Source organism: Strigops habroptila, chromosome 4, assembly GCF_004027225.2.
Source record: "Strigops habroptila isolate Jane chromosome 4, bStrHab1.2.pri, whole genome shotgun sequence".
Taxonomy (NCBI): domain Eukaryota; kingdom Metazoa; phylum Chordata; class Aves; order Psittaciformes; family Psittacidae; genus Strigops; species Strigops habroptila.
The window spans coordinates 13,465,430-13,480,613 of record NC_046358.1 but is presented as its reverse complement, the minus strand read 5'-3'; the positions used below and the strand labels follow the sequence as shown (position 1 = coordinate 13,480,613).

At 41.2% G+C, this 15,184-nt stretch overlaps 1 protein-coding gene across 3 annotated transcripts in view; it reads right to left on the bottom strand.

Moving 5' to 3' along the window:
• Window positions 1-15,184, bottom strand: part of MDGA2 (MAM domain containing glycosylphosphatidylinositol anchor 2) — a 371,741-nt gene that overhangs the window by 125,361 nt on the left and 231,196 nt on the right. For all 3 annotated transcript variants that reach the window (XR_003991066.1, XM_030483781.1, XM_032919889.1), the window contains one exon: window positions 7,622-7,951. Coding sequence is in view for 2 of the 3 variants with exons in the window: in XM_030483781.1 (XP_030339641.1) it covers window positions 7,622-7,951 (330 nt within the window). In the remaining variant the exon portion in view is untranslated. The remainder of the gene's footprint in view (window positions 1-7,621; window positions 7,952-15,184) is intronic.

Here is a 15,184-nt window from a genome sequence, read left to right as displayed (position 1 = left end):
TGACTCACCAGGCCAGATGGCAGAAGGTATCACTGTATTCTTGTCCTCTCTATTTTTGCTAAACTGCTCCCTAGGTAAATGTGTCTGTCTGTTACTGGAGATAGCAAACCAGACTAGACACTTCCGTCTGATCTCATGTGGTAGTTCTACTGTAATTCCATAGGATCCTTGATCCAGCACAAGCACTGTGTCTATAGGAGAATGGGGACTGGACCAAAGTAGCTATTTCAACAAAAAAGCCAAAATGCATGACCCTAATACATTTATTCACCGTGTATTCTGGGTAGACATAACCTAGTTCTAGTCTACTCTAGATCTTTGAAGTCCTGATGGGTTAAGTCCCTATTTTGAACCTCCAGATAGCTTAAGTAAATGCCAAAGAGGCAATGGCAGAGGCAAGAATCTGTTTAGAGAAATCATTCAAAGGGGCAGAAGAGGCTCTGCACAACCTGATCTACTTGACGTCTCTTCTCATTGCAAGATGATGGACTACATGGCCTTTAAAGGTCCCTTTCAACCCAAGCTAATCAGTGTGAAAAGGACAAGTAGCCCTCAGAAGTGGTGACACCATAGTAGGCTTGGGGGAGACAGCATGACTCCTGAGCTCTTTACCAGGGATTACAGATAGCATAGGTGAAGTAGGGGCTACTGTCACTTCTGTATTTCCTTGGGTGCCTTAAAAAGGCAGAAAGAAAAGCTGTGGCCCTGAAGCAAAGCCTGTCAGTTCAAGCAGTGATGGGGAGGCTGTGGGCCAGTGTGATCAGGCTGCTTAAAATGGACTAATGGTAATAACTAGTAATTATAGGATAAAGAGGAGTAAAGGAGTGTTTGAGCTGCATATCAAGAAATAATCCCTACTGGAGATTACTCAGAGATAATCTCCCAAAAGAAGTGTTGGAAGTCACATTGTTCAAGTAATTTAAAAGGAATATTGAAGCATCTACGCTGTAGTGGCTAGGAGATAGAGGTGAAGTTATTTGCGTACTCTCCTTCTCTAATATGTATGAATCTGAAGGTCTGTATCTCCAGTATTAATCATCGTCTGCCCAAGACATGCATTTCAGTCCCTGTTCATGATTCATACTCCTTATGTGATGGAGGGGTTTGCTAAGACAGGACAGACTGAGCTGTGGTGTAGGAAGCTGAGCTGGTATATAAAATGTATTTTATCACAATCACACAGCCTTTGAAGGGCAGCAAGTTATAATTATTCGAGTTCTCTATACATCTCTGGAAACATAGACAAAACTACTCAGTGTACTCTTAATGTGTGTTACTTCTGGGAGTAGTGTTGAGGAATACCAGGGAGCATATGCTGACAGGGTCTCCAGTGGCAAGAAAGCAAGAGCTCTGGGGGAGACTTGCAGATCCAGCCAGATGATTGGAAAAGCAGCTGAGGTCAAGAGAATTTACTTTAACCTTTCCATGGTCTTTCACCACCGTGAAAGAGGATTTATCTAGTTATTCATGTTGAAGGTAAATGAAGAGACCTGTAAGGAAATCATGTCTTCATTTCAAGGTTGCTTTCTTTTCTCATTGTTCCAGTTGCCTGCGAGTTGTTCTGCCCGTATGCAAAGAAGAAGAAAAAGCACCACAGCCCATGTTTTCTTGGGCACAAGACTCTTCTAACAGCAAGTGAAGACATGAACATCAACTACATCAACTATGTTGGGTACTTGGACAAGAGATCTGCTTAAACAGTAAATTAATTCCAGAATCAGCTGGAGCATCCACAACTTAAGGTGGGCCATCCACAACTTCTTGGAATAGGTTGCCCAGAGAAACTGTGGCAGCATCATCCCTGGCAGCGTCCAAGGCCAGGTTGGATGGGGCTTGCAGCAAGCTGATCTAGTGGAAGGTGTCCTTGCCCATGGCAGAGGGGGTTGGAACTAGATGAGCTTTAAAGTTCCTTCCAACCCAAACCATTCCATGATTCTGATTCTATGAATCAGTACTTATAGCTCAACATACTTTCAATACCTTAAAATACCACCTTACTTTGCAGACTCTAAAAAGTAACATCTTAAACTCAGAACATACATAGCCAGTGGCAATTTAGCCAAATTAGTTTTCAGTGATCTCGCAGGAGTCGTGCTGAGCAGTTCCATGAGCCATATGCAACGTGAGAAGATAAGCCAACTCTCTAGCCTTCCAGGGAAGAATAAAAAGACTCTGCAAAACGTGGCCAATAAAGAGGGTGTCTGCTCCCAGAAACTCAGTTGAAGTCAATCCACGGTGGATGAATGCATCCTGGAGAAATCAGATTTCCTGGAAGGAAAACCCAGGTCGTGGGGAGAGAAGGGGCTGCAGGCGGTTGCCGGTCCTCACTCCCTCCCTACAGCCAGCCATGGTCCAGGCTGTGTGATGGGAAGGGATGGCAGCTCCCAGAGATAGAATTAAAAAGAAAAATCTCTGCACATTAAGTACTAAAATAGAACTATAAAAGAAAAGCCTTTTAACAAAATCCAGCATTTATCTGTCCCTTCTGTTCACATACTCTTTTCAAAGACAAGCTCCAAAGATAACGGCTCACAAAAATAACCAATTTACTGTAATAATGAAACGTCTGTCTATTTTCTGGTATGTCTCAGGGTTGCCCATGAACGATCACTCTGGACAGTGTTTCAGGTTTACAAATATCTTAATTGGACCACTAATTATCTCATAAAAAGCAATTTTTCATTATGCAAAGAGGCACTAATGTGATTTTAATAAACATTTAGAACTAAAATGAAGGTCTCTTATGTTTCATCAAAGGAGGAACAATATGACCACAGGACACATATTTCAGACACAGATCAAGGCCACATGTCCCAACACACCAGCCTGGACACTTAATTAATTCATTATTTAATAGATAGCTGATTAGCTTAACAGGGAAGCCCTCTTATCATACTGCAGGGAGGATACACAGCTTCATATATACTAGCTTTTCAAGAATTTCTCTGCCTGTCTCTGGCAGAACTTATGTAAAACTGAATTCATGTGTTGACATGACAAGCCTTGGAGGTGGAACAGACCTGGAGGCCACCAGCCCACCCTGTGCTCATGCCCAAAGTCATGTCCCCCTCTGGGATGTGCCTACCCTAGCATACCCAGGGTGGTATACACTCAGCACATCTTTAGGTTCACTCAGAGATGAAGAATTCAGTTGACATATTTGCCACTTAGGGCATCTAGTTGTGCCCACACTGGGTAAGAGTGAAGCAGTAGAAAGGACTCTCTTAGGAAAAGAAGGGTCACCACCACCTCCAGCCAAGACTCTTGGCCATCTCCCCCGTCCAACCCTTCTGGTAGCAATTCAGAGCAGTGCAGCTGGAGAATAAAGTAAAATAACCCCCCTGAAATAACAACTTGCTTCACTGCACAATACTACCTCCAGGGGGAAGATGAAAAGAGAATAAGCCAGCAGAGACAGATGTTACATCTTTTACTGTACTGATACTGATTTTAGGGAGATAAAGATAGCATAAGAAGCCATATCGAACAGAGCAAACCATACATCACCTAAAGCCTTATTCTTCCTGCTTTGAATACAATATTTAAAGCAGAGAAAAAGATCGCTTACAAAGACTAACACACTCTCTTGATCCACCTCTCTTTTGCTTATCATGAGCCGATTTTACTGTGGTTTTTTTGTTGCTGTTTTAACATCTTCTGCTTTCAGACTATCTGTGACATGCACACACACACAGAAGAGCCATTCTGCCTTTCAGTAACATTTGCCAAGGGTTGGTTTTATGGATGACAGGGCTTTTATAGGGCAAATATTCAACATTTGAGTTCTCGTTTCCACTATTCAGTGACCTACTTTATGTAGATGGGGCAGGGGGAGGGCTGCTAGGGGATTACTTCAGGTCCATTTATATAAGATACTCAGGACACAAATCTATGCCTTTCCTGCTGAAAGTACAAAATGTCAAAGGAAAAATATTCCTGCTAAACAAATGCAATGCCGAGTATGTGAAGAGGCTGGCATGTCCCTTGCACTGCCACATATCCCTTTCCAATCTGCAGATTGGACAGACAGACCTAATCATCTCCTTCCTTATGAGGTGACAGTCCCTCCTGCCTCGCTTGGGGACCCCGAGAGGAACCTCATGCATGTCAGGAAGAAAGAATTCTCCCCAGACCCAGCAAACAGACACACAGTGTGATATTAATATATCTGTGCAAGTCCTGGCACTTGGAAAACATGTTAGCACCTAGGCCTTATGTTCATAATTACCACAGCAGTAATGAATCTTGATGAGTCAGTAATGACCTTCAATAGCACAGAGAAACTATTTCAGCTTCCACTTAATCAGGTAATGAAGTCACACAAATAGGCAGAATTTCTTTTACGGTGCTAAATAAGGCTGATCCTAAATGCTGTTTTTTCTTCCCCTGTTCCTATTTTCCTGAGCGTCACAAGACAGTAAATTTAAGAGCTGACATAATTCATCACTGCCTGCAGAAATTGTGATGAGATTATAGGGACAGCCATCTAATGGATGTTTCCAATAAATCCCATCAATTTCCCAAATGATTCCCCAGCAAGTACAGACAATGTAGCGGTTACTGTCTGCCAGATGGGCAATGCCTGACTGCACAAACGTCACCGTCCACTTCACCCTGGCAAGCAGGTAACAAAGTTTGCATGCCACTGCCATCCATCATGTCAAACTCAGCTCCTGTCCTCTCAGTTCTTCACCTGTAAGATGTGCATTAATAAGCCTGAGAAACATGTTTCTTCTGGCCAAAAGACAGGCTGTCCCCCTGTCCATGAATCCATTGATTACTGTTTCCACTCCTACAGTCTTCATGGGATAATCGAGGCAGAAAGGGAGCTCAGGAGGTCTCTAGATCAAGCCCCATCTCAAAGCATGGCCAGATATGAGGTCAGACCAGGCTGCTCAGGGCTTTATGAGGTCTTCAAAACCTCCCAGGATGGGGATCCCACAATATCTCTGTTCTCCCACTCGGATGTCCTCATGGTGAAACACTTGCTCCTTATATTCAGCCTGAACTTCTCATTTCAACTCATGGCTCTTGCCTCTCACCTTCCCAGTACACACTGCTGCAAAAAGCCCAGTTCCATCCTCTTGATACTTCCCTTACACGCAGGGTACAGCTGCTGTTAGGTGCCCCAGGGCTGCCTCTTCTCTAGGCTGGATAAGCCACCATCCCCCAGTCGCTCCTGACCAACTTCATGGTGTTTGCAGGACTTGCCCCAGTTTGCTCAAGCCTCTCTTGTATTGAGAGTCCAAAACTGGACATGATATCCATCAGCCTCCATTGCTGCTGCTCATGTCCACTCGCTGCCTACCAGAATGCCGCAGAGCTGCTCTCTAACTAGGCAGCCCCACCCTGTACCACTACAAGGGAACAGCCCTCCACAACTCCCCAAGCTTATTGCATTACTCCAACACGGTCATTCTGAAGTTCACTAAAAGCCGATAAAATTGTGCAAAATAATTCTGGTTTATACTTACAAAATTTACCAAAAAGATCCCTGAACAATAACACAAATAGAAAATAAATAGCAAGTAATAAAATACAAACTAACTAAACTAAATGAATTTCATGTTTTCCTCTTGTCTCTCAAGGTTCGTATATGTATACTTTATGTTTCAGGGTGGGACACAGCAAAAGTGAACTGTGTAAATGTTGACTGCTTGTTCACTTATGTGCACAATTTTTGACTCTTTATCAGTGAACACAACCCTTTGCATCTTATTTTCCATACATACTTTATGCCCAGTCCACCTCTCCAAATTATGCTTTCTCAGTTTGGTTATAAAAGTGTTATAAAAGACTGTGCTGAAGACTTTACGAAAGTCAAGGCAGGCAGCTTTCCTTTCCCTCCCCTTGCCCACAGTCTTTTTTATCACAGCAGGCAAACAGGCACAGTTCACCTCTGATAATCTATGTTGGCTGTTTCCAGTCACTTCCTGGTCCTTCATGTGTGTTGACATGGCTTCTAGGACAACATTCTCCATGACCTTCCCAGGGATTGAGGTGAGGATGACTGGCCTGTACTCCCCTGCATCTCCTTCTTCCCTTCTTGGAAGATGAAATTTCATTTTTTCCAGTCTTTTCTGGATCTCCTTAGGTCATTATGACTTCTAAAATAACAAAGTAGCCTTGAAGTGACACTGGTCACTTCCTTTAGATACCTCCTATTCAGTCCCATGGGCTTATATATGTCCATTTTGCTTAAGTGGCCCCTAACTCAATCACATGGCTATACTCCCCAGGCTTCTATCCAAACCAGAGGTCAATCCTGCCTCATCTCCCTGCTGTATATAACATTTTTCATGAAACCCTTTAAGTGGGCAAACCCTCCAGATTCATGTCAGAAGTGATGTGGCGCTCAAGTGGGATATCATACTGAAGATGGAGGGCAGGATCTTCTTTAAAATATAAATGATAACTTACCATGAAAGTTGTAAGAGAGCTGTTTAGGTGTGACATGTACTTGCAAAGTATTAATGATGTAAAATTTGGAGAACAGAACTGTGGATATACTCTTTGAGGCAACAGTGCTTATTTAATCTTTTTGAAAAAGTAGAAAGCATATACTTGAACGTGTGTGGCAAAAAGTGGTGAGAAAATGTCTATTAAACATTTTCCTTCCATGCTATAAAAATGCTTTCCAATGTGTTCTTTGTTGTTTTCGAAACGACATGCATAGCGTGCCTCATCCCAGTGAACAAGCACAATCTGAGGAAAAGCACAGTAATGCTTCACATAAAAGACATTTGGATACTAGATATAATACTGACACTATTCTGAAAACAGAATGCTTTTTTTTTTTTTCTTATCCTTCTCTATAGACCAGCAACAACTCATTTCTTCTTGGTTGTAGCTAATTTTTGGCAGAAAATAAATTCTGCATTCAGAATGTTTTCTAGTTAATTTTATTAACATGGACTACCTCAGTTATTAAAGTCAACTACTGGGGGAAAAAGTCAATGAAATCTATTGGTTACAAACCAATAGATTAGTAACAAGATAAAGACAAGCAGGCAATTACTACTGTGGTACGTATTCCTACTCCATAGTACAAAATATTCATTATCAGTCAAAGCAATAGCCAAGGCTTTAGCTCATCAAAGAGAGAGACTTTTCAATCACTGATCTGGAAATTCACGTAATAAATACCTTAAACTTTCTGCCTACTTGGAATAGCATGATTCACCAACACGCAATAGGTAATCTTTCACAAAAAAGAGCTCCTTCCTCCATACTTGGTACTTGCTGTAGCTGAATGGATTCTGTTTGGTTAACACAGCATCCTCCTGTTCCTCCTTGTAATTTCCTACTAGCTATTTTTCAAGACTCTGGATGACTTGAAGTCTTAAATAAAGGCCAAAGTCCTTTCACAAAAGCAGTAACTTTTCTGACGGTAAAAGAGAACATGTCTGGGTAAATCAGACACTAATGTGTTCTTGGGAGAGTGTGCTAAATGCCACTTTCAGGTTTCTGTCCTTTAATCAAAGCAGCTCAGCCCCTTGATCTAGGATCTGCTTGGATATCCTTGCGGTGAGAAGTGTTCCATGTATACACCCTTCTTCCCTAAGAAAGACATAAGCTGCCTATATCGAAGTTAAGCTGGTATGACAGAAAGCCTCCTTACCTGTACTGCTGGAGATGTTGACATCAATGCTGATATCTGATATGCCACCTCCCTTCAGAGACGCAACACACGTGTATGTCCCAAAGTCAGTGAATTTCAGGTCAATGATGTCCAGGTTTGTGGTGCCAGGTGAAACATCAGGGTCAGTCTGTGTAATGACCATCCTTTCAGAGCTTCGCAAGGGACGTCCATTCTTAAACCAGCTGAACGTAAGTTCTTCGGAAGGGATGGCTTCCACCTGGCAGGAGATTTTCACCTCTCGCCCAATTTGGATGTTGTCATCTTTGTGATATGGGTCAGGGGTAATCCAAAAACGTCCTTTTTTTAAGGCTAAAAAAATGAAAAAAAAAGTTTACTATAATAAACTATGATTTATGCATATTTGAACTTTGCAAAGACTTATACTCATGTTTCACTTTATGTCTACATATGATTTTAATAGGGTCTGCAGCAATAGGACAAGGGGTAATGCTTTAAACTAAAAGGGGGGAGATTCAGCTTAGATATAAGGAGGAAATTTTCTACAATAAGGGTAGTGAGCCACTGGCACAAGTTTCCCAGAGAAGCTGTGGCTGCCCCATCCCTGGCAATGTTCAAGGCCAGGTTGGATGGGGCTTTGAGCAATCTGGTCTAGTGGAAGGTGTCCCTGCCTACAGCAGTGGAGTTGGAACTGTATGAGCTTTAAGGTCCCTTCCAACCCCATTCCATTCAATGATGCTCAGGAAATCACTGAAGCTTCTAACGCGCACATTTAGCACATGGTTCATTTTTTGTGGGATCAAATCTTAATCAAATACCATCACAGAGTATACATTGCTAAAGTACCTGTCATTTCCAAAATGAAAAATAGGAAGTCAAAGCACCTAAATTAGGCTGAGCTGCTAACAACTGAAGAGAAACCAAAATAACTCATGAACCTTCAGTGTTTGTTAACCTGTCTCTGGATATATTTACAAGCCCTTCTTCAGCCCTGTGCTATCAGAGCACCGAGAAAGGAGAAAATACAGATATCAACCTAACATCACTAATACAAACAGTAGAGTCATCTCTGATCTATCTGGCAACAAACACCGCCATGCAAAATAGCTTTGTGCCAGCTGGTTAAACGAGAATAGGTAAGCACATGCCTGAGGCTACAGCCTGCCCTGGTTTACATAACCTGCTCCTTCCCTGTTGCAGCTGGGAGGACTCCCTCCATCCCATAGCTGTCCAGAGGCAGGCTGCCTTATCCCACCGAATGGCAGACCAGTGGTGGCCAACTGCATTGCCTTATTTAGGTGGGGAAATGGCTGCCAGTTCTAAAACGTAAGGGGGCTGAAAGTACATCTTCAGGCAATGGTCAATGGCAAAAGGCAAAAAGATGCTCTTCTGAGATGTAAGCACAGAGGAGAGCCCATCATGAGCATCTTGCTTGCACTTCCCTGGCTGGGTCTTGCCAGATGAGGAAAACCCATCTCATGCTCACAGGAGAAACCTGAGGCTGAAGGTTGCACACACAACTGAGAGAATAACACTGTAATCTGGAGAAGCACAGTATATCCCCAGGTTCTCTATCTGCATCAAAACTATTCAAGCCTACTACACAAACTTAATTAATTCCCTAAATTCTCTAACCCACAGTCAAGCAGAGACAAGATAGTCTCAATGTTTCAGATGGGAATCCCAAGGCAAATGAATTTTTTGAGGCAATCTCAAACACAAGTCCAGCATTCAGGAGTACCCTACACCCATGCAGGGACAGAGCAACTCTGGAAAATGTTACTTCCCACCATCTTCCTGGCAAGACCAACATCTTTTTCTAGCATTCCTTCAGCAATCTACTGCACAGAAGCAAAATAATACTGCAACTCTGATTTTTCTTGTCACTCTTTAAATAAGCATAAAACTATCCAGAAACTATCACCATTTACATCAATAAAGTGACTGCTGTAAAGCAGTATTGCTATGATACTTATTTTTGGAAGAGAGCTTCAGAATCTGCCATTAAATCTTTCAAATACACATATATTTTGATGTACTGGATATAAAATGCTACTTATACAATCACAAGATCCCCCTCTCCCTATATATATATGTGCATAAGTATGTATGTACGTTAAATATATGCTATCTCCCAACTAAAAAGTTCCATAATGAAAATACCAGTTAGAAATGTTACAAGCAAATACTCAGGCTGAATGCAGGCACCGAAGGCACAAGTTTAAACCCATCATTTCTTGCTGTCATGCTGACTTCTGTTGAAGAGTTTCCCACATTGCTCTTTTTTCCTCCATCCACTCTCTGCCCTCCTCCATGCGCAGTGCCCCACATGTGCAGTACTCCTTTCTGTCCACAGATATCTATATGCTTACAGCAAATGAAGTCTGACACTGTTATAAATGGCAAAGTCTATGAGCTGACAATTTCCCTGGATCCCATACTTTGGGTAATATGCACTTTTCACTTGCTGTGTACAGAAAGTGTAACAACATCAAACAGAAATAGATGTATAAGGCAACAAGCAAGAAAGCACAACGCATCGGCTCCTTGCATTTCTACGAGTGCTGAAAATGCTAATTCAGACACGATTTTGTTAGTACATAGCTTGTTGAACAACTCTTTGGAGCTTGCAAATGCCCTCCTGAATTAGCATTTTCACAACTTTGAAAAGAACTAACATTTAATTAATAATTACTGGGGGTTTTTTCAGTGTGGGAAAAGCAGCATAAAATTGGGCTACTTGTGGACAACCCCTCACACCTGGTGTGACGAACTTTTTCCACTGAGGAAGCCAGCCCTTTTAAAAGAAAATGAAAAAAATGCTATATTTGCTGTGCTGATCAGGTATGGCATGAAAAGCATTTGTCTGGATGCTGCTGTTTAGCTGTAACTGTATATTCAAGAATCCAAGTTGTTGATGTGTTCTTAAAAACTTATTATTTCATTTATTTAAGAAAGTTTCATGACTTCTATTAAGATCACATTTTTTCACCAAAATGCACTTCACCATAAAACAGTCTTCACCAAGGACATCTCGCTCCATTTTTAAAGCTGCAGCTGGATCCCCAGGAAGCAGAACGAACATGCGCTTGGATTCATGAGGATGAACCATACATTATATGACAGCTGGAAACAGCCACAGCAAGTAACTTTGAAACTCAAGCTGAACTTTTGTTTGAAAATGGAAGAACAATGCTTACATACACAAACACCAGTAAATATATTATGCAAATAACTTTCAGACAGGGAAATAAACCCCACAACTCAATAGGCATGATGAGCAACACATTTAAACCAGAATTAGTTGCTAATAACCTCAATAAACTATTTTTATTTCTGATTATTTCTTCTTTGTTTTGAGTGCTCATACAAACATTTCAGCAGTTTCTCATTCCTATAAAGAAACAAAAAGGTCTAATGGAAAAGTCACATCAACTTTCGCCTGTCCTTTGTTACAACTAGTGCTACAATACTGTCTGCAAGCTAAGATAAAGGGTGTATGTTCACATGGCTTCGGAGACACTGAGAGGTTTGGTTTGGGGGAAGGGAGGAAGAAAAGGAATAGAGCAAAGTGACTTTTTCCCTCACTTCAGAATTTCTAGAAACTTCCTGAACTTTTTCCATGTAGTCACAGTTCTCCTCATCCTTTTATGCAGATGTAAGGGAAAATACTTAGCTCAGGTGTATGTTCTGCACAGTTCTTTTGGCGGATAGATTTTGCTGTAGCAGGTCAGGACAGTGGATGATCCAGAGACAGGATGGGCTGGGATGACCCTGCTCAGGTCTTCGAACAAAAGGTTATTACAACAATGAAGTGCCCAGTTAAGCTAGTCTCAGACCCAGAACTAACAGGGTTGCCCTTGACAAAATGACCTGGGGTCAGTAGACCTCTCCAGAGTGACTGCCTTCAGCAGTCTTGGGAATATAAAGCTGTTTCTTGCAGGCAAGTTGTAGAGTCTTAGAAACACATATGCTAGATGTGGTCTCCAAGAAGACTTCAGACCTGACTGATTTTCATTGTGTGTGACTCTTGGGAACACCTGAGTTGAGCCTGGTAATGGAAAAGTGATTTCTGTATGTACGCTGCACACAGGTTTGCATTCACGCTCAATTTCCATAAAAGAGTGGTTTGGATTATCCCCATGTGTAAGTTCTTGGACCATAATTTCCAGACATCCTCCTATATACTATGAAGTATATTGAAATCTGCAAAGGATTCTGACTCTCGCTTTTCACTGTATTATCAGTTACGTTTGAGACATCATTTGAAGGTTTCCATGGGGTTAGATATTGTGAATAAAAGAGACACAGGGTTAACCAACAAAATGTGTGAGATGGTGCTGCAGACATGCTAACCACAGCTGCTTCCCAACAGAGATTTCAGAACATAAGCAACACACAGGGACAATAAAATAGCAGCAAACTGTACTCTGAGACTCAGGAAAGTGCCAGTCTTTCTCCAAAGAGGCCCCAAAGAACTACGATTTGATTGAATAAACAAGATGAAACAATTTTTGTCCTCAAATTGCTCGCAAAATTGTCTTTGCCCTCCCTCATTAATTACATTTCAAAGTAACAAAATACATTTCATTATCACAACTAAGGTCTATTTGCACTCATCAGGTTAAGCTGTATCTTTCCATCCCCATTCTGATTCAACCCCAAATGCTCCTTTAACGCATTAAAATGTTCGTATTTTGTCAATCCACATTTCATGACATATGAATGGCATCAAACACCATAACTGAATACATTAGCTGCAGTGCTATTTGCATGCTTGGTCACAATAACTATTGGCCACTGGCTGATTCTTAAGCTGACAGAGGGCACTGAGGAATGCTTGGCTTTGTGTTTGCTGATGTTTGTTATCTGTGTGCAGACTGCAGCAAGAGCAAAACGAAGCAGCAGTTCTGTGCAAATTATTGATTTTAACCTTGACTGAGCAGATGGATACCACATGAGGTCCAGCCTCTGCGCACTCACCAGAAGTGGCTTCGCCTAATTTTGATTGTGATTTTGTTTTAATCAGTTCCCACTGAACAAGATGAGAATGTTACCTGAACCTGCCATGCAGATGTAAAGACCTGCCTCTGCCTTGGAGCACCACAGGTATGTTTTGGAGGTCTGGTAAACTCAGCGTCCAGCATGTCACTTGTTTCTGAGCACCCAGCACTGGCATTTTATTAAGCAAGTGCAAATACCTCCACCTCCAGATCCAGCTCACTTCCAGGATCCTCCAAAACCATTGAGGGTTCTGGGTTTCAAATGCATCCCCTGGGTCAGCAAGGCAGCAATCCTTTCCTAGTGCTCAGATGTTACTGACCCCTTGATGTTTCCTTCTGCCGAGCAGGAAAAAGAGTTTGTGTTAATTAGAAAGATTTTGGCTTATATTTTTAAGGCCAGTGGCCTGCAGAGAAACAATGAGGAAAAGACCAGAGATCTGATCCCAAGTTCACCACAGTGAATTATGGACTTTTCATTACTTCTATGTGGCTTTAGATTGAGCCCTTTGCCATGATCTAGTTGAAGATGACCCTGCTCATTAAAGGAGGGTTGGACTAGGTGACCTTTGAATGTCCCTTCCAACCCAAACTATTCTATGATTCTACTTCTGTTTCACAATAGGGAAAAAAGCAGATAGAAAGAGCTTTCCTGGAAAGTGAGCTGCAAAACCCAACTTCACTCTCCAGAAGTTCCAGTCTGTTAATCCAGATGTAGGCTGCTTGCATTGAAAGACTGAGAAGCAACTCTCCACATCACTGCTGTGATCTCTGTACCAAAAGAAGATTACTTGGATGATTTGTTGGTTCTTGAAAGAAACATATAAGGCAGACGGCAGATGTAAAAGTCAACGCTTATCATCAGCTCCTGCTTCAATCACACCAGGTCCCTCATTTCCTTAGAGCTTTACAGAAAGGCAGAGCAATCCTGCTTTCACACAACTGCATTTCAAAGGATTCACAGCCTTACCACAAAGATTTTAGATAGTCCCTTAAAGACTTGTAAAGCGTATTTGTAAATGTAAACCTTTTTTCTAATCTGTCAAGACATCTTGAGAACCCAGCTTTTCTCACTGCATACTGTTGCTCATATTCACTGATATGAATATGCTGGTTCCCAGATTTTGCAGAGGAAAATAAAAACTCAACTTCCTTCCCCTCAGAAGCAGTTCACTGATTTTGCTTGAAGCTGTACAGGTGTCAGACACAGCTTGCCTATGCCTGTCCTGGTTTAAGGCACCAGCTTTGTAACATAGAATTTCAGCAATAAATACAGCAGTTGGTTAAATACACAAGTTCAACATACAGAATGGATGTATTAAATATACGTATAGCACCTGGATCTGGTTTGGTGGATTTCATGACTAACACATGATCTTTGTTAAATTATAACTATGCTATCACTGAGAAATAAGGAAAAAAAAAGATTACTTGGTTCACTGTTGTTAAAGGCACACAAAAATGTACAGCAGTATATGAAGTAATGCTTCACTGTATGTATGTTCCTCTGGAAAAATCCATTTCAAACCTCAAACAGCAGGAAAAAAGGAACATTTCAACTCATGTCATTACTCTGATGCATCATTTCTGCGACCTGAGCTTTGCTGTACTACAATAATACCCATACCTAATTGCAAAGCAATCACAAACTTGGACTAATATTCAGATCTTCTCTGTTAAGTGAAAAGAAATTTGTGTCTAAGAGTCTGTAACACCCATTTCCTACGAGACAGAGACCATCCTATCATGCTCCCTTGAAACACAGGTGAATGACAAAAAAATATTAATACCTCTTGATGCTTTCTTAGACACTTAAGCTCATGAAAGCTATCATTCAACATCTACACAACTGGGCCAGGTTTCAGATTCATTTGTCTGAACGATTAAGTGAATGAATGTATGAAACAAAGGAATCTGTTCTGGTACCACACTTTGGAAACTGCAGTGCAGTCCATATTGTCCGGTTTATTTATTTTATGTGAAAGCCCAGCATAAATAGATTTCTGTACTAAATAAAAAGTCATTCTCACTGAAGAAAGACTCAGGGAAATCTTCTCAGATGTTTCTTTCTTCATTAACATGTCTACCTCTATCAAATCAATAGAAGGGGAAAAAAAAAAGTTTCCATCATAAGCTCCGAAGTCTTTATTTTGGCCATGGGCAACAAAGCTGCATTGTCTTCAGTATTCTACAGGATATTGCCTTAAACTATATTCTCAAGCAGCTAAACTGGGTAAAGACAATTTAACAACTGTCCAAAATATCTTTGTCATTGGTGAATATCACTGTGCAGTCCATTAAACTTAATTCTGTTACATTAAAATAAGTTTTGACACTATTTTGTGTATAAGGAACACTGAAAACTTGAATTTGCTTTTGCCAACCAACAAAGCATTTGAAACGAAAATACTACAAAGATCGTTCAGTATTACAGTCTTCTAGCCTAATTCTAAAATGGAAGAGCAAAACCACACTCCACGTAACACAGTTTGCACATATCAGCTCTCCACATCAGTAACATCTGAGCACTAGGAAAGGATTGCTGCGGCATCTGTAGTCTGCACATTGATACTGTACACAGACA